Consider the following 25,838-nt stretch of genomic DNA (forward strand, 5'->3'; position numbering starts at 1 on the left):
TTTTACAGAGTGATATGTTTAACCTCTTTAGGCTGAACCCAGATAAGTTTTTCCCCTATTCACTATCACTTCTAATGGTCGATTGTTTTAACTGTTAGCTATTTTCCCTTCTCCTCTAATCGATGCTATCAGCTGATACCCCCCTTCTGGATATTCTAGGCACTCTAGAATATTTAGTGTTCACCTGAAGCACAGGTGATCTTGAATTGCCCCTGTATCTTCCTTAAAAATGTTCTCTTGTTTCCTCCTGACTTGTTGCTGTGGATAGGGAGCATCTGGTACCCCCCTTTGACTGATACAATTGCATTTGATATTGTTCAGTTGAAGCTGTGACAGTGATTGTTGATTTGATTCACTCTGATTCTTCATACTTTCCTTCTTCTCCACCACCAGTTATAAGTTGTATTTGATTGAGTTTTCTTCGTCCAGTTATTCTCGTTGTGGACCTATCAGTATTCTTCAATAGGTTATCTTCTAAGTTCTGTTCTTGAAATATCATTTTCCATCATCTTATTACTTTTCTTCAGCACCTTTGCCTCAATGTATTCTTCTTCTCCTCCAATTCTTGGGATTAAAAATGTTCTCCGCAGGTTTTCTCCTTGTCTCTTCTGTATCTTCAGCGTCTCGAGCTGTTACTTCTTCTAAACTATTCGCTTTATCCAGGCATGATAAGCATCAGTCTATACCTCCATTTCTTCTTTGCTAGTCATTGTAGGATAAAATCCTCTTGAACATAGAACACCTTTAATCTCCAAATCTTTCTTCATCAGAACTCAAATCTCTTGTCTCCTTCTTCGTTCAACTTTCATCAGAGATCAAGTCTCCAGTATCCTTCTTCGTTTCTCCTCTTGCCAACTTCCTTCTGATCACAGAGTCATCTCCACCCATGACCTCTTCATCATCACTCATCGTCGTCATCCTCATCTCCTTAAGTTCCCAGACATCTCGGTTTTCTTCCGTCTTCTGGATTCATCTTCATCGTTGTTTCTGCTCGTATTCGTCTTCATCTCTGATGCCATAATCACCCTGCTGGATGATGTCTTTCTGCTGAATCCATATGTGAGAAAGGTGTACTAACATCTGCCATTAGTCTTTCCTAACACTACTCTAACCCTACTTTGATCAAAAATGACTATTTTAATCAATTTTCCCCTATATCAAGCCCTTTATATTCCTTTATTGTGAACTATCCTATTTTAGACTGTATAAATTATGTAACCTTCCCCCTGTAATTCTTAATATAACCTAAACAAATCCATTAACCATCCTGAATAATTAACCCCAATTTTTATTCCTATATCCTATGTCACCAACTTATCCATTAGTGTTGAGTATATTACCACAACCCATCAAATGCAAGTAAATGCAAGTTAGTCATCTTCAGACTAAAATACCCATAAACAAAGCCTTCTAACCTTACAACCCTTCAATACTCCAATTCCCATAACCCCCTTGCTCTATTAGCTCTAATTATCATAAATTTACAGAAGAATCCTCAATCCATCCTGGATTCCCAACCCATCTGTAATTAAACCCCAATGATGCACATAGCCTCCAAAATGAAATTTTTAATGAATCAGTTTGCCAAGCTTATGCGAAATCGTCATAACATCACATATCCTGTATGGGGAAGATTTTGTGAACTAGCCTGATATCTGATCCGATCCTCTGCCTCGTCACCTTGTCACGTGACGCAGTCAGCACTTCCTGTATCTCCTCTCGCCTCTCGCTTAGCGTTCCTCTCATATGACAGAAGAACAAAGACACAACATAACATTTTAGTCGTTAATGCAATCACTGAGTATTTCCAACCATTCAATATTCGTTTGTTCTACATTATTCACTGTAAGACTTTAACTCAGGACTAATTATAGATCGCCCAAAAACCTTTTGCTTTCAATCCGTCATTTAATTATTTAATTCAATCTATTATAATCCGTTATCCTATATTTAATTTATAAATTCAATAGGCTCCAAACAAGTTTCATCTTAACCAATCACAGTTTAAACTAGAATCATCGTGTTAAAATCTCTTTATGCGTATTTGTTTCGTCGTCTGTGTCCCTCTGTCTCCCCCTGCCGTTTAACCAATGTGTTGTTTTGCAGAATCCCACACATGCGCAAATATCATTTTACCCTCATAGATCGCTCCAAAACATTTCATTTAATTTTAATCGTCTTTTAATTTAATTAATTATACCCCGTCAACATATATTTGATTTATAACTTTACTACATCTTGCCAAATAGTTTAACGTTCCAATAACAGTTACTGTAACGATTTTAAAAGATTCATGTCCAACGTTCCTTCCCAATAGCTATTAAACCCCTGCAACCACCAACAAGAAACCCCAAAGACCTCCGACCTTAAGCCACCATTTTGTTCCGTCACCTCAACACGACCGCATGTCGTAGACTTAGTGCCGTAAACCAAAACGTGTCCTAATCTCGGGTCATAAACTCCAACTCCCACGTTGGGTACTGTAATGTCGTAAATTTAAACGCATGCGCACAACCATTCAAAAATACTTTTCCCCATGCAAGAATGATTCTCTCCTCTCTCCCCAAACAGAAAGAATAACAGCCAGCTGTAACTTCCCATTTCCCCCTTCTAGTCAAACAACATTTAACAGAGCTCACAAAACATACAAACCGACTTACAAACAGTAACAAGTTTAAGAGACTTTAACCCGTCGCAACGGAATCTCTAAGGATACGTTAACATGTAGCACACAACACAGTTAGCCTGTAGCATTAGCATTTAGCTTAGCCTAAAGTACATGGTGACACAACACACATTTAGCCGTTAGCATTAGCCACGATGTACCACGTGACCTGAAACAATGAAGAATGAGCTGTAGCCTCTAGCTAACTGCGGCCTACTACACAAATCAATATCCTGCACCGTTTCCAAATAAATAATAGTCCAATTCTCCCCGTCTAACTTTATGCTGCCTTGAAAGATGAATCTCATATCAAGCGGTTATCCCCTAAAACCAATTTCCCGTCGACCAGAGGCGGAGTATAACGTAAATACACCAATTCACTTCATAATTTCCGCTTAAGAAATTAACCCGACTCAGTCTAACTAAGACCTGGATTTGTGGCCCACTCCTGTGAGTCGCCTCGATTCGAGGTCTTTTCCGTATCCACGGTGCCCTAAAAATGCATACGTATTCCAACATTAATTGCCAAATCCATTGTCACCCGTTACCAATGAAATATAAAATTCTACCGTTCATCATTGTCCATAGTTACCAATGATCATTATCCATCAACCAAATTTAGAATATTTTCGTTCAGACTCCCAGTTAACAGCCATAACGCCACCCGAAACACGGTCATAAGGGTACATTCCTCCAGTGTACATAAGCAGTAACAAAACCAACAACTTAGCTGTGTCTAGCCGGGTCATGACTCCAGACCAAAGTCAGCCTGAGTTAGCTTGACTCCAAATGCAGCAAAGAAGGATTGCATCATCCCTCCTGGCAAGCTCGCCATTCTGTAGTATATGATGAAATGTGGTTGTCATGGCTGATGAACAAAAGGAGTCTGCTCATACTGAACATTGATCATAAGGTTTATTCAGATCAAAAGCTTCAGCATGAGTTTACAGACACGCGTATCCGGAGAGCAGTGTCCTCCCATTCTAATGTCTGCTCTGTTCTATCTTCTTCGTTCACCCCTATTTATAACCAATGCAACAAGATGGGCTCCCTCTGCTGGCCAGTTTACACTACACTTCCTGTCTACACCCCCCCCTGTCTGTGATATGTGGTATTACACCTAAAACATTCCCCCTTGATACTACCACAAACAACATTCTATATCTTCATGAAAAACATTTAACAAAGGCATAATCTTCAGATACCACAACCGCATCAAAGGGACGATGGACGGGGCCATGTACCGTCAAATCTTGGGTGAGAACCTCCTTCCCTCAGCCAGGGCATTGAAAATGGGTCGTGGATGGGTATTCCAGCATGACAATGACCCAAAACACACAGCCAAGGCAACAAAGGAGTGGCTCAAGAAGAAGCACGTTAAGGTCCTGGAGTGGCCTAGCCAGTCTCCAGACCTTAATCCCATAGAAAATCTGTGGTGGGAGCTGAAGGTTCGAGTTGCCAAATGTCAGCCTCGAAACCTTTAATGACTTGGAGAAGATCTGCAAAGAGGAGTGGGACAAAATCCCTCCTGAGATGTGTGCAAACCTGGTGGCCAACTACAAGAAACGTCTGACCTCTGTGATTGCCAACAAGGGTATTGCCACCAAGTACTAAGTAATGTTTTGCAAAGGGGTCAAATACTTATTTCCCTCATTAAAAATGCAAATCAATTTACAACATTTTTCTCATTTTTCATCTCTGGATAAGAGCGTCTGCTAAATAACAATATATATGTCTCAATATAATAGTATTATATAATTATATACATTTAAAATAAACTTTTAAAATAAAATATTTTCCTCAACTGCGATACCCACTCCAGTCAGCAGATGGCGATGTGCGTCTTTCAGGCAATGCTTAAAGCGTGACGTATAATCTAGTGGACGGGAGGCAACAGTCAACCACCTCCGTAGCTGGTTAGCCAACAGCCGAAAGATTCAAGCTCTAGACGCTTTCGGTGTATATTAGCTACTGGTTTTTAAACACACCTCGGACGTATCTACTTGTTAACCTATTTAATTTAATATTAAGTTGTTATTAGTCAGCTACAGTAGCTGGCTGGTTAAGTTAGCACTAGCCTAGCTAGCTAACATCCCCGACCATGAGCTCACTAAGCTACTCTCCTCCTGCTAAAGAAGAGGAGGTCTGCTGGACGGAGAAAGAAGCTCTAGTGAAAGAGGAGGAGGAAGAGGAGGATGTTACAATACAAAAACACGTAGAGGGTGAAGCTGTTACCGTGAAAGAAGAAGAGAAAGACGTTACAGTGAAAGAAGAGGAAGACGCGTTCAGAGTGAAAGAGGAGGAGGATGTTACAGTGAAAGAAGAGGAAGACGCGTTCAGAGTGAAAGAGGAGGAGGATGTTACAGTGAAAGAAGAGGAAGACGCGTTCAGAGTGAAAGAGGAGGAGGATGTTACAGTGAAAGAAGAGGAGGACACGTTCAGAGTGAAAGAAGAGGAAGAAGAGATAGAGGAGGATGCAGGTTTTGGAGTGAAGAAGGAGGGAGAGATTACTGTCACGTTGAAAGATGAAGAGGAGGAGATAGGAGATCTGATTAACACCAGTAAGTACCGCCTTAAATGTGTTTTTCACTTTGGATATTTGGAGTTCGCTCGTCAATTCAATGGAGAGAGATGCTATGCTACTAGCATCATGTTATGAATTTGCAAAGCCATCTCCTATAGTGTTTTTTCTCAAAGTTGTCGGTATGTCACGTGTCCTACTTATCAGTACACTCAGAACAACTTAAGCATTACGAAACTTATATTCGATCAAGTAAACATCACGTAGCATGTAAGCCATTCATTTTGTTGACCAACTTGGACCAGCTCACTGACCTCCATACAAAAACTCCACCTGATTTTCTATTGGGTTCAGGTCTGGAGACTGGCTAGGCCACTCCAGGACCTTGAGATGCTTCTTACGGAGCCACTCCTTAGTTGCCCTGGCTGTGTGTTTCGGGTCTTTGGACTGATCCATTGTGGAGTCCTGTCTGAGTGGACTGATCCATTGTGGAGGTCTGTCTGAGTGGACTGATCCATTGTGGAGTTCTGTCTGAGTGGACTGATCCATTGTGGAGGTCTGTCTGAGTGGACTGATCCATTGTGGAGGCCTGTCTGAGTGGACTGATCCATTGTGGAGGCCGTGGGGGATGGCACAGTCCATCACTCTAAGACATTGTATATGGTTAGAACAATGGTGCAAAACTAATAAAAATTATATTATTTCATAACAAATGCGCTTTCTCCCTCGTTGGATAGCAGTCGCTGTCCACGGTTCTGAAACAGTCTTCAGTGCGACGTTGAACAGGCGCCTTTCCCTAGACCATGTTGCATGTGCATAATAGGGCATCCAATGGTGGAAAACCAACGTTTTGGAAATACATAACGCCATCTAACCAAAATATCATAGAATGTTATCTATATGCAGTTATCTTAGCCAGCCAGCTAACTTTAGCTATTTAGCCAACTAGCTATGTTATCTATATGCAGTTATCTTAGCCAGCCAGCTAACGTTAGCTATTTAGCCAACTAGCTATGGTCTATATCAAATCATGTTATCTATATGCAGTTATCTTAGCCAGCCAGCTAACGTTAGCTATTTAGCCAACTAGCTATGGTCCATATCAAATCATGTTATCTATATGCAGTTATCTTAGCCAGCCAGCTAATGTTAGCTATTTAGCCAACTAGCTATGGTCTACGAGCTGGAGCCCAACTTCCGGAGACCCAGTTAGAACCCAACTAACAAAACCCAACTGAAACATAACTGCAGATCAAAAGAGCAGAGACATACAGAATGATGGCAGGGGAAAATCCCCAACATCCAAAATAGATAGATTCCAGATGTCAGTCAGCTAGCGCGCTAGCAGTAAAGCCAAAAGTGGGAAAAAGTTACAAAAACTCCCGTAGTCTACTTCCCAGAGAACATGCTGAGAAGTAGTGATGAGGGGGAAACGAAGCTTCCTGTAGCATCGACGCTTTCCAGCCAAATGTGTCAAAAATAGGTTCATTACTCAAGGCTTTGAGCAACACAGAATTTAGAACAGCCACATTTTTATAGACGACATCCCACACGCCCTACTGACTGTGCAGCGTCGCCTTTATGTCTTCTACTAAACCACTGGCCGTGTTGGAGAGCATCAAATCCATGCTGCATTGTGGGTAAATGTTGACTGATTTATAAATAATATAATGAGTAGTTATTTATGATGCAAGGTGATTTGTAGATCAGTCAATCGGCAGTCGCCTGCATTTTGTCGGCTGCATTGTCGAACAAGCCTATTACTAAACCAATCAGGTGGTTGTTTGACGAAATGAAGCTTCAGACGTCATTGATCACGTGCTGCTGATAAAGTGATACAGGAATCGGCACACTGCTTTGAAGTATACTGCTTAGGGATTTCAACGCATTCCTTGTAGCTCCGGTATCAAACCTAACATCCCTACTGAAAAGTTAACAAAACAAAAAGGAACAAGCAGGTCTGATTTTCTCTTTTCTTTTGAGCCCACGGCAAGAAGGTACCAGAGCCGAACCGTGTTAACGGGTTCCCACTAGATAACACAACCACACAGTGCATGAAAAACATGAGGCGTGGCTAACGTTAGCCAGCTTGAGCTAGCTTCCGAGCTAGCATACAAACTCGGTAGCACAGAGTAGATCCCCCATATGACGTTGAGAAATAGTGCATTGTGGGTAGTTTAGAAGATATCCCGAAATAAGTTAATAAATATGTAATAAAGCAAAAACATAACTGTTTGAACTTAATAGATAACCAGATCGTGACTACAACTAAGTTCCTAAGTCTTTAACCACACTGTGTTGTTACATTGGTGAGTAAAAACACATGCTTCCTACCCTTCAACTTTTTGTCTGAAAATAAAATCTACATTTTACTCAACTTCGTTACCCACTCCAGTCAGCAGATGGCGATGTGGGACTTTAAGGCTATTCTGCTAGTGTGACATATAATCTAGTGGACGGGACGCTTCTTTCAACAGCAGCAACAGTTAGTCAGACACCTCGGAGAAAGAAGCTCTAGTGGAAGAGGAGGAGGAAGAGGAGGATGTTACAATACAAAAACAAGTAGAGGGTGATGCTGTTACCGTGAAAGAAGAAGAGAAAGACGTTACAGTGAAAGAAGAGGAAGACGCGTTCAGAGTGAAAGAGGAGGAGGATGTTACAGTGAAAGAAGAGGAAGACGTGTTCAGAGTGAAAGAGGAGGAGGATGTTACAGTGAAAGAAGAGGAGGCTCCCGTGTTTGGAGTGAAAGAGGAGGAGGAGGAGATGACTGTCACATCGAAAAAGGAGGAGGAAGAAGAGGAGGAAACTGGATATCTGGTTCCGGTTTCCCAAAGGCATCTTAAGGCATCCAATGATTCTAATGATGTACTTAGCAGTAAGATGCTTTTGAGAAACCGGGCCCTGATTAACACTAGTAAGTACTGTCTTAAAAACAGAGGCACAACCTCTGCAGTTGTTGAACTGATGTGTGGTGTTAAAGGGGAAATCTGCAGTTGCTACATCCATATTTGGACTTTTATATTATTTATATATATCCATTGATTCTTGAAGAATATAACACATGCCTCATGAGCTTAGTTCAACTGTCGTACCCCATCAGATCCCAAAATAAGCTTTTTCTACTCCAATGTTTAGAAACAATGTAAATGTAAACCAACACTGTATCGCCTCAACATGGTTAAAACTATAATATTGATGTCATGGATGGTCAGTCCTTGCATCCATAGGTCTGTCTATGATTTTGAGAGTAGTTACATTTCTCCAGTCCCATCCTCATCTTATTACCAAAACAGTGGCGGAACGACAGCTTTGTTATTGTTTGAACTGCAGATTGGTTGATTGATTGATGTGTGGCTTTTTTTAAAGGGGCAACCTAGATTTTAAACAGCAGCAAAATTGGGGGCTGGAGAAATGTAACCACTCTCAAATTCATAGAGAAAGTTATTGTAGCAACCTTAACCCAAAACCTAGCGACCTCATCAAGAAGTTCAGACATCTTGGTATAACAGTTATAAGGTGTTGGCTTGACAGTCTCTGGACCCAGGTTTGAGTCCAGCTCAGGGCTACCCCTGGAATTCACTACACTATGGATACAAGGACTGGCCATCCATGAGGTCAAAATCATAGTTTTAACCTGTTTTTGAAGATATACAGTGTTTGTTTACAACCAGTGGCATAGGGCTGGCATAGGGCGGCGGGTAGCTTAGTGGGTAAGAGCGATGTGCCAGTAACCGAAAGGTCGCTGGTTCTAATCCCCGAGCCGACTAGGTGAAAAATCTGTCGATGTGCCCTTGAGCAAGGCACTTAACCCTAATTGCTCCTGTAAGTCGCTCTGGATAAGAGCGTCTGCTAAATGACCAAAAATAAATAATAAAATAATACAGTGGGGAAAAAGTATTTAGTCAGCCACCAATTGTGCAAGTTCTCCCACTTAAAAAGATGAGAGAGGCCTGTAATTTTCATCATAGGTACACGTCAACTATGACAGACAAAATGAGAGAGAAAAAATCCAGAAAATCACATTGTAGGATTTTTTATGAATTTATTTGCAAATTATGGTGGAAAATAAGTATTTGGTCAATAACAAAAGTTTCTCAATACTTTGTTATATACCCTTTGTTGGCAATGACACAGATCAAACGTTTTCTGTAAGTCTTCACAAGGTTTTCACACACTGTTGCTGGTATTTTGGCCCATTCCTCCATGCAGATCTCCTCTAGAGCAGTGATGTTTTGGGGCTGTCGCTGGGCAACACAGACTTTCAACTCCCTCCAAAGATTTTCTATGGGATTGAGATCTGGAGACTGGCTAGGCCACTCCAGGACCTTGAAATGCTTCTTACGAAGCCACTCCTTCGTTGCCCGGGCGGTGTGTTTGGGATCATTGTCATGCTGAAAGACCCAGCCACGTTTCATCTTCAATGCCCTTGCTGATGGAAGGAGGTTTTCACTCAAAATCTCACGATACATGGCCCCATTCATTCTTTCCTTTACACGGATCAGTCGTCCTGGTCCCTTTGCAGACAAACAGCCCCAAAGCATGATGTTTCCACCCCCCATGCTTCACAGTAGGTATGGTGTTCTTTGGATGCAACTCAGCATTCTTTGTCCTCCAAAAACGACGAGTTGAGTTTTTACCAAAAAGTTATATTTTGGTTTCATCTGACCATATGACATTCTCCCAATCCTCTTCTGGATCATCCAAATGCACTCTAGCAAACTTCAGACGGGCCTGGACATGTACTGGCTTAAGCAGGGGGACACATCTGGCACTGCAGGATTTGAGTCCCTGGCGGCGTAGTGTGTTACTGATGGTAGGCTTTGTTACTTTGGTCCCAGCTCTCTGCAGGTCATTCACTAGGTCCCCCCGTGTGGTTCTGGGATTTTTGCTCACCATTCTTGTGATCATTTTGACCCCACGGGGTGAGATCTTGCGTGGAGCCCCAGATCGAGGGAGATTATCAGTGGTCTTGTATCAATCAATCAATCAATCAATTTTATTTTATATAGCCCTTCATACATCAGCTGATATGTCGAAGTGCTGTACAGAAACCCAGCCTAAAACCCCAAACAGCTAGTAATGCAGGTGTAGAAGCACGGTGGCTAGGAAAAACTCCCTAGAAAGGCCAAAACCTAGGAAGAAACCTAGAGAGGAACCAGGCTATGAGGGGTGGCCAGTCCTCTTCTGGCTGTGCCGGGTGGAGATTATAACAGAACCATGCCAAGATGTTCAAAAATGTTCATAAGTGACAAGCATGGTCAAATAATAATCAGGAATAAATCTCAGTTGGCTTTTCATAGCCGATCATTAAGAGTTTAAAAACAGCAGGTCTGGGACAGGTAGGGGTTCCATAACCGCAGGCAGAACAGTTGAAACTGGAATAGCAGCAAGGCCAGGCGGACTGGGGACAGCAAGGAGTCACCACGGCCGGCAGTCCCGACGTATGGTCCTAGGGCTCAGGTCTCTCAGTTGGCAATTCATATCCGATCATTAAGAGTCGAAAACAGCAGGTCTGGGACAGGTAGGGGTTTCGTAACCGCAGGCAGAACAGTTGAAAACTGGAACAGCAGCAAGGCCAGGCGGACTGGGGACAGCAAGGTGTCAGCATGCCCGATAGTCCCGACGTATGGTCCCAGGGCTCAGGTTCTCAGAGAGAAAGAGAGAACGAGAGAATTAGAGAGAGCATACTTAAATTCACACAGGACACTGGATAAGACAGGAGAAGTACTCTAGGTATAACCAACTGACCCCAACCCCCGACACATAAACTACTGCAGCATAAATACTGGAGGCTGAGACAGGAGCGGTCCGGAGACACTGTGGCCCCATCCGAAGAAACCCCGGACAGGGCCAAACAGGAAGGATATAACCCCACCCACTCTGCCAAAGCACAGCCCCGCACCACTAGAGGGATATCCTCAACCACCAACTTACAATCCTGAGACAAGGCCGAGTATAGCCCACAAAGGTCTCCACCACAGCACAAACCAAGGGGGGGGCGCCAACCCAGACAGGAAGATCACGTCAGTAACTCAACCCACTCAAGTGACGCACCCCCAGGGACGGCATGAAAGAGCACCAGCAAGCCAGTGACTCAGCCCCTGTAACAGGGTTAGAGGCAGAGAATCCCAGTGGAGAGAGGGGAACCGGCCTGGCAGAGACAGCAAGGGCGGTTCGTTGCTCCAGAGCCTTTCCGTTCACCTTCACACTCCTGGGCCAGACTACACTCAATCATATGACCTACTGAAGAGATAAGTCTTCAGTAAAGACTTAAAGGTTGAGACCGAGTCTGCGTCTCTCACATGGGTAGGCAGACTGTTCCATAAAAATGGAGATCTATAGGAGAAAGCCCTGCCTCCCGCTGTTTGCTTAGAAATTCTAGGGACAATTAGGAGGCCTGCGTCTTGTGACCGTAGCGTACGTATTGGTATGTACGGCAGGACCAACTCGGAAAGATAGGTAGGAGCAAGCCCATGTAACGCTTTATAGGTTAACAGTAAAACCTTGAAATCAGCCCTTGCCTTAACAGGAAGCCAGTGTAGGGAAGCTAGCATTGGAGTAATATGATCAAATTTCTTGGTTCTAGTCAGGATTCTAGCAGCCGTATTTAGCACTAACTGAAGTTTATTTAGTGCTTTATCCGGGTAGCCGGAAAGTAGAGCATTGCAGTAGTCTAACCTAGAAGTAACAAATGCATGGATTAATTTTTCTGCATCATTTTTGGACAGAAAATTTCTGATTTTTGCAATGTTACGTAGATGTATGTCTTCCATTTCCTAATAATTGCTCCCACAGTTGATTTCTTCAAACCAAGCTGCTTACCTATTGCAGATTCAGTCTTCCCAGCCTGGTGCAGGTCTACAATTCTGTTTCTGGTGTCCTTTGACAGCTCTTTGGTCTTGGCCATAGTGGAGTTTGGAGTGTGACTGTTTGAGGTTGTGGACAGGTGTCTTTTTATACTGATAACAAGTTCAAACAGGTGCCATTAATACAGGTAACGAGTGGAGGACAGAGGAGCCTCTTAAAGAAGAAGTTACAGGTCTGTGAGAGCCAGAAATCTTGCTTGTTTGTAGGTGACCAAATACTTATTTTCCACCATAATTTGCAAATAAATTCATTAAAAATGCTACAATGTGATTTTCTGGAATTTTTTTCCTCAATTAGTCTGTCATAGTTGACGTGTACCTATGATGAAAAGTACAGGCCTTTCTCATCTTTTTAAGTGGGAGAACTTGCACAATTGGTGGCTGACTAAATACTTTTTCCCCCCATTGTACAAGCTTATGTTTTGGTTTTTGATGGGGAAATACATTTGAGGCATTTATAAGTTATATTCTTCAAGAATCAATGGCTATACAGTATATGGGTCTTTCTATAACTGCCAGTGAGGATTTCCTTGCATTTATGGCAGTGTAGTTCCCTTAAGGGTCAGTCAACTTTGGTACAACATACTATGGGGAGTCACACTCTCGCGACTTCGAGGCTATATACAGGGGGTACCGGTACCGAGGTAATGTGCCGGGGTACAGGTTAGTCAAGGTAATAATGAGGCTATATACAGGGGGTACCGGTACCGAGGTAATGTGCTGGGGTACAGGTTAGTCCAGGTAATAATGAGGCTATATACAGGGGGTACCGGTACCGAGGTAATGTGCTGGGGTACAGGTTAGTCCAGGTAATAATGAGGCTATATACAGGGGGTACCGGTACCGAGGTAATGTGCTGGGGTACAGGTTAGTCAATGTAATAATGAGGCTATATACAGGGGGTACCGGTACCGAGGTAATGGGCTGGGGTACAGGTTAGTCCAGGTAATAATGAGGCTATATACAGGGGGTACCGGTACCGAGGTAATGTGCCGGGGTACAGGTTAGTCCAGGTAATAATGAGGCTATATACAGGGGGTACCGGTACCGAGGTAATGGGCTGGGGTACAGGTTAGTTCAGGTAATTTGTACATGTCGGTAGGGGTAAAGTGACTGTGCTTAGATGATAAACAGCGAGTAGCAGCAGTGTAAAAACAAAGGAGGGAGGGGATTAATTGTTCAGCAGTCTTATGGCTTGGGGGTAGAAGCTGTTAAGGAGCCTTTTGGTCCTAGACTTGGCGCTCCGGTACCGCTTGCTGTGCGGTAGCAGAGAGAACAGTCTATGACTTGGGTGACTGGAGTCTTTGACGATTTTCCTCTGACATGCCTAGTATCTAGGTCCTGGATGGCAGGAAGCTTGACCCCAGTGATGTAAAAAAAACAAACAAAATATAACTATTGTAAAATAGATTGTGTCCGTAAAATGTTGGAAATAGAAGCCTAAGTGTTGTTGTTCATTAGTTTGCTGCAATTAGGGGAGAGGTGGTAGGGTTAGTGGAAAATAATACATTTACATTTTAGTCATTTAGCAGACGCTCTTATCCAGAGCGACTTACAGGAGCAATTAGGGTTAAGTGCCTTGCTCAAGGGCACATCGACAGATTTTTCACCTAGTCGGCTCGGGGATTAGAACCAGCGACCTTTCGGTTACTGGCACACCGCTCTTAACCACTAAGCTACCTGCCGCCATAATAAAGGAAAATATATTTTTAAAAGATACAGTGGGGAGAACAAGTATTTGATACACTGCCGAGTTTGCAGGTTTTCCTACTTACAAAGCATGTAGAGGTCTGTAATTTTTATCATAGGTACACTTCAACTGTGAGAGACAGAATGTAAAACAAAAATCCAGAAAATCACTTTGTATGATTTTTAAGTAATTAATTTGCATTTTATTGCATGACATAATTATTTGAAACATCAGAAAAGCAGAACTTAATATTTGGTACAGAAACCTTTGTTTGCAATTACAGAGATCATACGTTTCCTTTAGGTCTTGACCAGGTTTGCACACACTGCAGCAGGGATTTTGGCACACTCCTCCATACAGACCTTCTCCAGATCCTTCAGGTTTCGGGGCTGTCGCTGGGCAATACAGACTTTCAGCTCCCTCCAAAGATTTTCTATTGGGTTCAGGTCTGGAGACTGGCTAGGCCACTCCAGGACCTTGAGATGCTTCTTACGGAGCCACTCCTTAGTTACCCTGGCTGTGTGTTTCGGGTCGTTGTCATGCTGGAATACCCAGCCACAACCCATCTTCAATGCTCTTACTGAGGGAAGGAGGTTGTTGGCCAAGATCTCGCGATACATGGCCCCATCCATCCTCCCCTCAATACGGTGCAGTCGTCCTGTCCCCTTTTCAGAAAAGCATCTCCAAAGAATGATGTTTCCACCTCCATGCTTCACAGTTGGGATGGTGTTCTTGGGGTTGTACTCATCCTTCTTCTTCCTCCAAACACGGCGAGTGGAGTTTAGACCAAAAAGCTATATTTTTGTCTCATCAGACCACATGACCTTCTCCCATTCCTCCTCTGGATCATCCAGATGGTCATTGGCAAACTTCAGACGGGCCTGGAAATGCACTGGCTTGAGCAGGGGGACCTTGCGTGCGCTGCAGGATTTTAATTCATGACGGCGTAGTGTGTTACTAATGGTTTTCTTTGAGACTGTGGTCCCAGCTCTCTTCAGGTCATTGACCAGGTCCTGTCGTGTAGTTCTGGGCTGATCTCTCACCTTCCTCATGATCATTGATGCCCCACGAGGTGAGATCTTGCATGGAGCCCCAGACCGAGGGTGATTGACCGTCATCTTGAACTTCTTCCATTTTCTAATAATTGTGCCAACAGTTGTTGCCTTCTCACCAAGCTGCTTGCCTATTGTCCTGTAGCCCATCCCAGCCTTGTGCAGGTCTACAATTTTATCCCTGATGTCCTTACACAGCTCTCTGGTCTTGGCCATTGTGGAGATGTTGGAGTCTGTTTGATTGAGTGTGTGGACAGGTGTCTTTTATACAGGTAACGAGTTCAAACAGGTGCAGTTAATACAGGTAATGAGTGGAGAACAGGAGGGCCTCTTAAAGAAAAACTAACAGGTATGTGAGAGCCGGAATTCTTACTGGTTGGTAGGTGATCAAATACTTATGGCATGCAATAAAATGCAAATTAATTACTTAAAAATCATACAATGTGATTTGCTGGATTTTTGTTTTAGATTCCGTCTCTCACAGTTGAAGTGTACCTATGATAAAAATGACAGACCTCTACATGCTTTGTAAGTAGGAAAACCTGCAAAATCGGCAGTGTATCAAATACTTGTTCTCCCCACTGTATATATATATATATATATTTTACATTTACATTTGAGTCATTTAGCAGACGCTCTTATCCAGAGCAACTTACAGTTAGTGTACACTATGTACACTACCAGTCAAAAGTTTGGACACACCTACTCATTCAAGGGTTTTTCTTTATTTTTTACTATTTTCTACATTGTAGAATAATAGTGAAGACATCAAAACTATGAAATAACACATATGGAATCATGTAGTAACAAAAAAAGTGTTAAACAAAGAGATTCTGTAAAGTAGCCACCCTTTGCCTTGATGGCAGCTTTGCACTCTTGGCATTCTCTCAACCAGCTTCATGAGGTAGTCACCTGGAATGCATTTCAATTAACAGGTGTGCCTTAAGTTAATTTGTGGAATTTATTTCCTTCTTAATGCATTTGAGCCAATCAGTTGTGTTGTGACAAGGTAGGGTTGGTATACAGAAGATAGCCCTATTTGGTGAAAGACCAAGTCCACATTATGGCAAGAACAGCTCAAATAAGCAACTTTACAAAATCATATACATTACAATCACACCAGAGAATTCACACTGGAGAGAAATCTTATGGGTGTGATCAATGTGGGAAGAGTTTTACTCAGCCAAGCAGCCTGAAATCACACCAGAGAATACACACAGGAGAGAAACCTTATAGCTGTACTCAATGTGGGAAGAGTTTTACTCATTCAAGCAGCCTGACTATACACCAGAGAACACACACAGGAGAGAAACCTTATAGCTGTGATCAATGTGGGAAGAGTTTTACTCAGTCAAGCAGCCTGACTATACACCAGAGAACGCACACAGGAGAGAAACCTTACCACTGCTCTGACTGTGGAAAGAGTTTTGGTAGTTCAAGACATTTAAAATCACACCGGAAAACACACACAGGCGAGAAACCTTATAGCTGTAATCAATGTGACAAGAGTTTTACTCAGTCAAGCAACCTGATAGTACATCAGAGAACACACACAGGAGAGAAACCTTATAGCTGTGATCAATGTGGGAAGAGTTTTACTACATCTAGTAGTCTGACTATACACCAGAGAACACACACAGGAGTGAAACCTTATAGCTGTAATCAATGTGACAAGAGTTTTACTCATTCAAAGAGCCTGACTATACACCAGAGAACACACACAGGAGTGAAACCTTATAGCTGTGATCAATGTGGGAAGAGTTTTACTACATCTAGCAGTCTGACTATACACCAGAGAACACACACAGGAGAGAAACTTTACCACTGCTCTGACTGTGGAAAGAGTTTTGGTAGTTCAATACATTTAAAATCACACCGGAAAACACACACAGGCGAGAAACCTTATAGCTGTGAACAATGTGACAAGAGATATACTGATAAAAGATATCTGATCAAACATCAGAAAATACATACATGAAGGAGTTGTTTCATGATATCAATGAAATAATGTCACAATGTAGAATGTTTTAACATTGTAGTTGGAGTATTTTAATTAATAATGTCACAATGTAGAACTCTAGTCGTTTGCCCCCTGTTCTATTGATTTCTGCGTGATATGGATATCAGGGGGAAAATATCTGTACTTTGCTCCGTTCATCTTTCCCTCGATCCTGACTGGTCTGCCAGTCCCTGCCACTGAAAACATCCCCAAAGCATGATGCTGTTGCCACCACCATGCTTCACCGTAGGGATGGTGCCAGGTTTCCTCCAGAGGTGACGCTTGGCATTCAGGCCAAAGAGTTCAATCTTGGATTCATCAGACCAGAGAATCTTGTTTCTCATTGTCTGAGATTCCTTTAGGTGCCTTTTGGCAAACTCCAAGCGGGCTGTCATGTGCCTTTTACTGAGGAGTGGCTTCCGTCTGGCCACTCTACCATAAAGGCCTGATTGGTGGAGTGCTGCAGAGATGGTTGACCTTCTAGAAGGTTCTCCCATCTCCACAGAGGAACTCTGGCGCTCTGTCAGAGTGACCATCGGGTTCTTGGTCACCTCCCTGACCAAGGCCCTTCTCCCCCGATTGCTCAGTTTGGCCAGGCAGCCAACTCTATGAAGAGTCTTGGTGGTTCCAAACTTCTTCCATTAAGGCCACTGTGTTCTTGGGTATCTTCAATGCTGGAGAAATGTTTTGCTACCCTTCCCCAGATCTGTGCCTCGACACAATCCTGTCTCGGAGCTCTACGGACAATTCCTTCGACCTCATGGCTTGATTTTTGCTCTGACATGCACTGTCAACTGTGGGACCTTACATAGGCAGGAGTGTGCCTTTCCAAATCATGTCCAATCAGTTGAATTTACCACAGGTGGACTCCAATCAAGTTTTAGAAACATCTCAAATATGATCAATGGAAACAGGATGCACCTGAGCTCAATTTTGAGTCTCATAGCAAAGGGTCTGAATACTCATTTAAATAAGGTATTTCTGTTTTAAATTTTTAATGAATTTGCAAAACAAATCTAAAAACCTTATTTTGCTTTGTCATAATGGGTTATTGTGTGTAGATTGATGAGGAAAACAATTTATTTAATCAATTTTAGAAAAAGGCTGTAACGTAACAAAATGTGGAAAAAGTCAAGGGGTCTGAATACTTTCTGAATGCTCTGTATATGCTATTGGTTTACTGTTAGAATTGGTTGTAGGACTACAACAATACTGTTAAAGCAACAATGTATAGACCTAGAACATGCATGGCCAACCTTGCTGCTGTAGGACTACAACAATACTGTTAAAGCAACAATGTACAGACCTAGAACATGCATGGCCAACCTTACTGCTAGAGATCTAGATACTGGGTGGGCAGGTTTCTGTTCCAGCCCTGATTATTTGGATTAGACACTATTCATTCAACTATTCAATCTCTTCTTTTGGAGTTAGATGAATGTCTTAACCCGCAAAACCATTTACATAGGCGTTCTTTGTATGATATGAAATAAAGTGTTGATTCTTTGAATGAGGTATAGTGTCTTTTTTTGGTCCTTGAACATTCCCTGTTTGTCTGTTTTATTTGGTTGTTACTCGCTCTAATTTTGTCTGATGATATTGATGTTCAGCTGCAGATGATGTCTGATCATTGGTGTAACAATCCCTGTATGGCTGACCTAGGATGAAACCCCTTTCCACAACAGCACTTCATACCCAAAAAGCAGCAGCCATTATCCTACCAAAACCCTGATCTTGGTTGGGCAGGATAACAGTAGTGTAGGTCTCAGGGTGGGTGACATCACCACAAGATGGCTACTAGGGCTTTCTCACGTTGTCTACAATCCGGTGATTTAATATACTAAATACCCAATACTAAACCAATCAGGTGATTTAATATACTAAATACCCAATACTAAACCAATCAGGTGATTGAATATACTAAATACCCAATACTAAACCAATCAGGTGATTGAATATACTAAATACCCAATACTAAACCAATCAGGTGATTTAATATACTAAATACCCAATACTAAACCAATCAGGTGATTTAATATACTAAATACCCAATACTAAACCAATCAGGTGATTTAATATACTAAATACCCAATACTAAACCAATCAGGTGATTTAATATGCTAAATACACAATACATTTACATTACATTTTAGTCATTTAGCAGACGCTCTTATCCAGAGCGACTTACAGTTAGTGAATACATTAATTTTTTTTTTTTATACTGGCTCCCCGTGGGAATCGAACCCACAACCCTGGCGTTGCAAACGCCATGCTCTATCAACTGAGCTACATCCCTGCCGGCCATTCCCTCCCCTACCCTGGACGACGCTGGGCCAATTGTGCGCCGCCCATGAGTCTCCCGGTCGGCTGCGACAGAGCCTGGATTCGAACCAGGATCTCTAGTGACACAGTTAGCACTGCGATGCAGTGCCTTAGACCACTGAGCCACTCAGGAGTACTAAACCAATCAGGTGATTTAATATACTAAATACCCAATACTGAACCAATCAGGTGATTTAATATACTAAATACCCAATACTAAACCAATCAGGTGATTTAATATACTAAATACCCAATACTGAACCAATCAGGTGATTTAATATACTAAATACCCAATACTAAACCAATCAGGTGATTTAAGATACTAAATACCCAATACTAAACCAATCAGGTGATTTAAGATACTAAATACCCAATACTAAACCAATCAGGTGATTTAATATACTAAATACCCAATACTAAACCAATCAGGTGATTTAAGATACTAAATACCCAATACTAAACCAATCAGGTGATTTAATATACTAAATACCCAATACTAAACCAATCAGGTGATTTAATATACTAAATACCCAATACTAAACCAATCAGGTGATTTAATATACTAAATACCCAATACTAAACCAACCAGGTGATTTAATATACTAAATACCCAATACTAAACCAATCAGGTGATTTAATGTACTAAATACCCAATACTAAACCAATCAGGTGATTTAATATACTAAATACCCAATACTAAACCAATCAGGTGATTTAATATACTAAATACCTAATACTAAACCAATCAGGTGATTTAATATACTAAATACCCAATACTAAACCAATCAGGTGATTTAATATACTAAATACCCAATACTAAACCAATCAGGTGATTTAATATACTAAATACCCAATACTAAACCAATCAGGTGATTTAATATACTAAATACCCAATACTAAACCAATCAGGTGATTTAATATACTAAATACCCAATACTAAACCAATCAGGTGATTTAATATACTAAATACCCAATACTAAACCAATCAGGTGATTTAATGTACTAAATACCCAATGCGGAGTAGCAGTGCGGTCGTGGTTTTATTCTGTGTCCTAGTGTAAATATCCAGTTTCCTGTTTTTTTGTGTCTATTTTGTATATATTTCTCAATTTTACTTTTCATTCTTTAACTAAATATACTTTCCTGCAACCCGCCTCACCCAACGTGGAAAGGATTCTATTATTTCTTTATAACTTTCATCAAGAACCTTAAGCTGAAACTAGTCTAGCTGCTACTGAATGGCTACTTACTATTAGCCACCGTTAGCGTCTTTACCATTGTCCGTGGCCTACACTATCCACCAGCCAGCTCTAGCTCTAGCCTGGACAATTCGTCGGCCAGTCTGCACAGCGTGCTATCGACCCAGAGCATATCGGATATTCTGCCGGAATCACTGGACCCTAGCGGCGGATCACCTAACCAGCTAGCTGCAACCTGTTGTTGGCTAATTACCATTGCCCCATAGCAAGCACCAGTTAGCCTTGAGCTAGCCTCGAGCCAGGCCTATCTCCCGGCTATCTACCTCTCTGTCAACCGGACGGGACCTCCTAGTGTTGACACTGAGTCCCGCCGATCCAACACGACTGGTTCGCCGACGAAATCATCTGATGTGGTTTCAACAGGCTTCCCGTTGCGAAGATGAAGATCCATCTGCTAGCCCCGGCCCGCTAGCACACGCAAACTACAACTGTGCTTCCTGCTAGCTGTGCTGAAGCACCAATTTGAACTGCTCTCGGACTCACATATTGCTGTTCACTGGACCTTATGATCACTCAGCTGCACAGCTGATGTCTGCTGGACTGTTCCTTTACACGGTACCCTGTCCTGTTTATTCTGTTTAGCCTCAGCCCAAACTTTATCGCTATTACCAGTTGTTGTCTTAGCTCTCTCTAATAACACCTGTGATTGCTTTATGCCTCTCTCCCATGTCAATATGCCTTGCCTATTGCTGTTTGGGTTAGTTCTTATTATACAATTTCACTGTAGAACCCCAAGTCCCTCTCAAACTGCCTCAAATAGTTCCTTTGTTCCACCCCCCATACACGTGGAGACCGGCTCAATCGGTGCCTCCAGTGATGCTATCTCTTTCATTGTTACCCAACGCTTAGGTTTACCTCAACTGTACTCATATCCTTCCATATCCTTTTCTGTACATAATGCCCTGAATCTTTTCTACAACGCCCGGAAATCTGCCCCCTTTATTCTCTGTACCCAACGCACTAGAAGACCAGTTCTTAAAGCCTTTAGTCATATCCTTATTCTACTCCTCCTCTGTTCCTCTGGTGATGTAGAGGTTAACCCAGGCCCTGTAGCCCCCAGTATCACTCCTACTCCCCAGGAGCTATCATTTGTTGACTTCTGTAACCGTAAAAGTTGGTTTTCTGCACGTAAATATCAGAAGCCTCCTTCCTAAGTTTGAGTTATTCACTGCGTTAGCACACTCCGCCAACCCTGATGTTCTAGCAGTGTCTGAATCCTGGCTTAGGAAGGCCACCAAAAATTCTGAAATGTCCATCCACAACTATAACATTTTCCGTCTAGATAGAACTACCAAAGGGGGTGGAGTTGCAATCTACTGTAGAGATAGCCTGCAGAGCTCTATCATACTATCCAGGTCCGTGCCCAAACAGTTTGAGCTTCTACTTCTAAATATCCACCTTTCCAGAAATAAACCTCTCACTGTTGCCGCTTGCTACAGACCCCCCTCAGCCCCCAGCTGTGCCCTGGACACCATATGTGAATTGATTGCCCCCCATCTATCCTCAGAGTTCGTACTGCTTGGTGACCTAAACTGGGATATGCTTAACACCCCGGCCATCCTACAATCTAAACTAGATGCCCTCAATCTCACACAAATTATCAACGAACCTACCAGGTACAACCCTAAATCCGTAAACATGGGTACCCTCATAGATATCATCCTGACTAACTTACCCTCTAAATACACCTCCGCTGTCTTCAACCAGGATCTCAGAGATCACTGCCTTATTGCCTGCGTCCGTAACAGGTTCGCGGTCAAACGACCACCCCTCATCACTGTCAAACGCTCCCTAAAACACTTCAGCGAGCAGGCCTTCCTAATTGACCTGGCCCAGGTACCCTGGATGGATATAGATCTCATTCCGTCAGTAGAGGATGCCTGGTTGTTCTTTAAAAGTAATTTCCTCTCAATCTTAAATAAACATGCCCCATTCAAAAAATACAGAACTAAGAACAGATATAGCCCCTGGTTCTCCTCAGACTTGACTGCCCTTGACCAGCACAAAAACATCCTGTGGCGTACTGCATTAGCATCAAATAGCCCCCGCGATATGCAACTTTTCAGGGAAGTTAGGAACCAATATACACAAGCAGTTAGGAAAGCAAAGGCTAACTTTTTCAAACAGACATTTGCATCCTGTAGCACTAACTCCAAAAAGTTTTGGGACACTGTAAAGTCCATGGAGAATAAGAGCACTTCCTCCCAGCTGCCCACTGCACTGACGCTAGGAAACACTATCGCCACCGATAAATCTACAATAATCGAGAATTTCAACAAGCATTTTGCTACGGCTGGCCATGCTTTCCACCTGGCTACCACTACCCGGCCACCAGCTCTGCACCCTCCGCTGCAACTTGCCCATGCCCCCCCGCTTCTCCTTCACACAAATCCAGACAGCTGATGTTCTGAAAGAGCTGCAAAATCTGGACCCCTACAAATCATCTGGGCTAGACAATCTGGACCCTTTCTTTCTAAAACTAGCCGCCGAAATTGTCGCAACCCCTATTACTAGCCTGTTCAACCTCTCTTTCGTAACATCTGAGATCCCCAGAGATTGGAAAGCTGCCGCGGTCATCCCCCTCTTCAAAGGGGGTGACACTCTAGATCCAAACTGTTACAGACCAAGTTAACAAACAGATCACCAACCATTTCGAATCCCACCGTACCTTCTCCGCTATGCAATCCGGTTTCCGAGCTGGTCATGGGTGCACTTCAGCCACGCTCAAGGTCCTAAACGATATTATAACCGCGATCGATAATAGACAGTACTGTGCAGCCGTCTTCGACCTGGCCAAGGCTTTCGACTCTGTCAACCACTGCATTCTTATTGGCAGACTAAATAGCCTTGGTTTCTCAAATGACTGCCTCGCCTGGTTCACCAACTACTTCTCAGATAGAGTTCAATGTGTCAAATCGGAGGGCCTGTTGTCTGGACCTATGGCAGTCTCTATGGGGGTGCCACAGGGTTCAATTCTTGGGCCGACTCTTTTCTCTGTGTATATCAATGATGTCGCTTTTGCTGCTGGTGACTCTCAGATCCACCTCTACGCAGACGACACCATTTTGTATACATCTGGCCCTTCATTGGACACTGTGTTAACAAACCTCCAAACGAGCTTCAATGCCATACAACACTCCTTCAGTAGCCTCCAACTGCTCTTAAACACTAGTAAAACTAAATGCATGCTCTTCAACCGAACGCTGCTTGCACCCGCCCACCCGACTAGAATCACTACTCTCGACGGGTCTGACCTAGAGTATGTGGACAACTACAAATACCTAGGTGTCTGGTTAGACTGTAAACTCTCCTTCCAGACTCACATTAAGAATCTCCAATCCAAAGTTAAATCTAGAATCGGTTTCCTATTTCGCAACAAAGCCTCCTTCACTCATGCTGCCAAACATGCCCTCGTAAAACTGACTATCCTACCGATCCTTGACTTCGGCGATGTCATTTACAAAATAGCCTCCAACACTCTACTCAGCAAATTGGATGTAGTCTATCACAGTGCCATCCGTTTTGTCTCCAAAGCCCCATATACTACCCACCACTGTGACCTGTACGCTCTTGTTGGCTGGTTCTCACTACATATTCGTCGCCAAACCCACTGGCTCCAGGCCATCTATAAATCACTGCTAGGCAAATCCCCGCCTTATCTTAGCTCATTGGTCACCATAGGAACACCCACCCGTAGTATGCGCTCCAGCAGGTATATCTCACTGGTCATCCCCAAAGCCAACACCTCCTTTGGCCGCCATTCCTTCCAGTTCTTTGCTGCAAATGACTGGAACGAACTACAAAAATCTCTGAAGCTGGAGACACTTATCTCCCTCACTAACTTTAAGCATCAGTTGTCAGAGCACCTTACCGATCACTGCACCTGTACACAGCCCATCTGAAATTAGCCCGCCCAACTACCTCATCCCTATATTTATTTGTTTTGCTCATTTGTACCCCCAGTATCTCTATTTGCACATCATCTCTTGCACATTTATCATTCCAGTGTTAATACTAATTGTAATTATTTTGCACTATAGCCTATTTATTGCCTTACCTCCATAACTTGCTACATTTGCACACACTGTATATACAGTGAGGGGAAAAAAGTATTTGATCCCCTGCTGATTTTGTACGTTGCCCACTGACAAAGACATGATCAGTCAATCATTTTAATGGTAGATTTATTTGAACAGTGAGAGACAGAATAACAACAAAATAATCCAGAAAAACGCATGTCAAAAATGTTATAAATTGATTTGCATTTTAATGAGGGAAATAAGTATTTGACCCCTCTGCAAAACATGACTTAGTACTTGGTGGCAAAACCCTTGTTGGCAATCACAGAGGTCAGACGTTTCTTGTAGTTGGCCACCAGGTTTGCACACATCTCAGGAGGGATTTTGTCCCACTCCTCTTTGCAGATCTTCTCCAAGTCATTAAGGTTTCGAGGCTGACATTTGGCAACTCGAACATTCAGCTCCCTCCACAGATTTTCTATGGGATTAAGGTCTGGAGACTGGCTAGGCCACTCCAGGACCTTAATGTGCTTCTTCTTGAGCCACTCCTTTGTTGCCTTGACTGTGTGTTCTGGGTCATTGTCATGCTGGAATACCCATCCACGACCCATTTTCAATGCCCTGGCTGAGGGAAGGAGGTTCTCACCCAAGATTTGACAGTACATGGCCCCGTCCATCGTCCCTTTGATGCGGTGAAGTTGTCCTGTCCCCTTAGCAGAAAAACACCCCCAAAGCATAATGTTTCCACCTCCATGTTTGACGGTGGGGATGGTGTTCTTGGGGTCATAGGTAGCATTCCTCCTCCTCCAAACACGGCGAGTTGAGTTGATCCCAATGAGCTCCATTTTCGTCTCATCTGACCACAACACTTTCACCCAGTTCTCTTCTGAATCATTCAGATGTTCATTGGCAAACTTCAGACGGGCCTGTATATGTGCTTTCTTGAGCAGGGGGACCTTGCGGGCGCTGCAGGATTTCAGTCCTTCATGGCGTAGTGTGTTACCAATTGTTTTCTTGGTGACTATGGTCCCAGCTGCCTTGAGATCATTGACAAGATCCTCCTGTGTAGTTCTGGGCTGATTCCTCACCATTCTCATAATCATTGCAACTCCACGAGGTGAGATCTTGCATGGAGCCCCAGGCCGAGGGAGATTGACAGTTCTTTTGTGTTTCTTCCATTTGCGAATAATCGCACCAACTGTTGTCACCTTCTCACCAAGCTGCTTGGCGATGGTCTTGTAGCCCATTCCAGCCTTGTGTAGGTCTACAATCTTGTCCCTGACATCCTTGGAGAGCTCTTTGGCCTTGGCCATGGTGGAGAGTTTGGAATCTGATTGATTGATTGCGTCTATGGACAGGTCTTTTATACAGGTAACAAGCTGAGATTAGGAGCACTCCCTTTAAGAGTGCGCTCCTAATCTAAGCTTGTTACCTATATAAAAAGA

The 25,838-nt window shown here is 42.9% G+C and overlaps 1 protein-coding gene across 1 annotated transcript in view; it reads left to right on the forward strand.

Annotated features, from left to right (window-relative positions):
- Positions 1 to 16,825, forward strand: part of LOC123485639 (oocyte zinc finger protein XlCOF22-like) — a 35,335-nt gene extending 18,510 nt beyond the window's left edge. Inside the window, exon 3 of the mRNA XM_045216700.1 lies at positions 15,871 to 16,825. Within this exon, the coding sequence (XP_045072635.1) occupies positions 15,871 to 16,772 (902 nt within the window). The 3' untranslated portion in view covers positions 16,773 to 16,825. The remainder of the gene's footprint in view (positions 1 to 15,870) is intronic.
- The last annotated feature ends 9,013 nt before the right edge of the window (positions 16,826 to 25,838 follow it).

The sequence above is a fragment of the Coregonus clupeaformis genome, unplaced genomic scaffold, assembly GCF_020615455.1.
Source record: "Coregonus clupeaformis isolate EN_2021a unplaced genomic scaffold, ASM2061545v1 scaf0777, whole genome shotgun sequence".
Classification (NCBI taxonomy): Eukaryota; Metazoa; Chordata; class Actinopteri; order Salmoniformes; family Salmonidae; genus Coregonus; species Coregonus clupeaformis.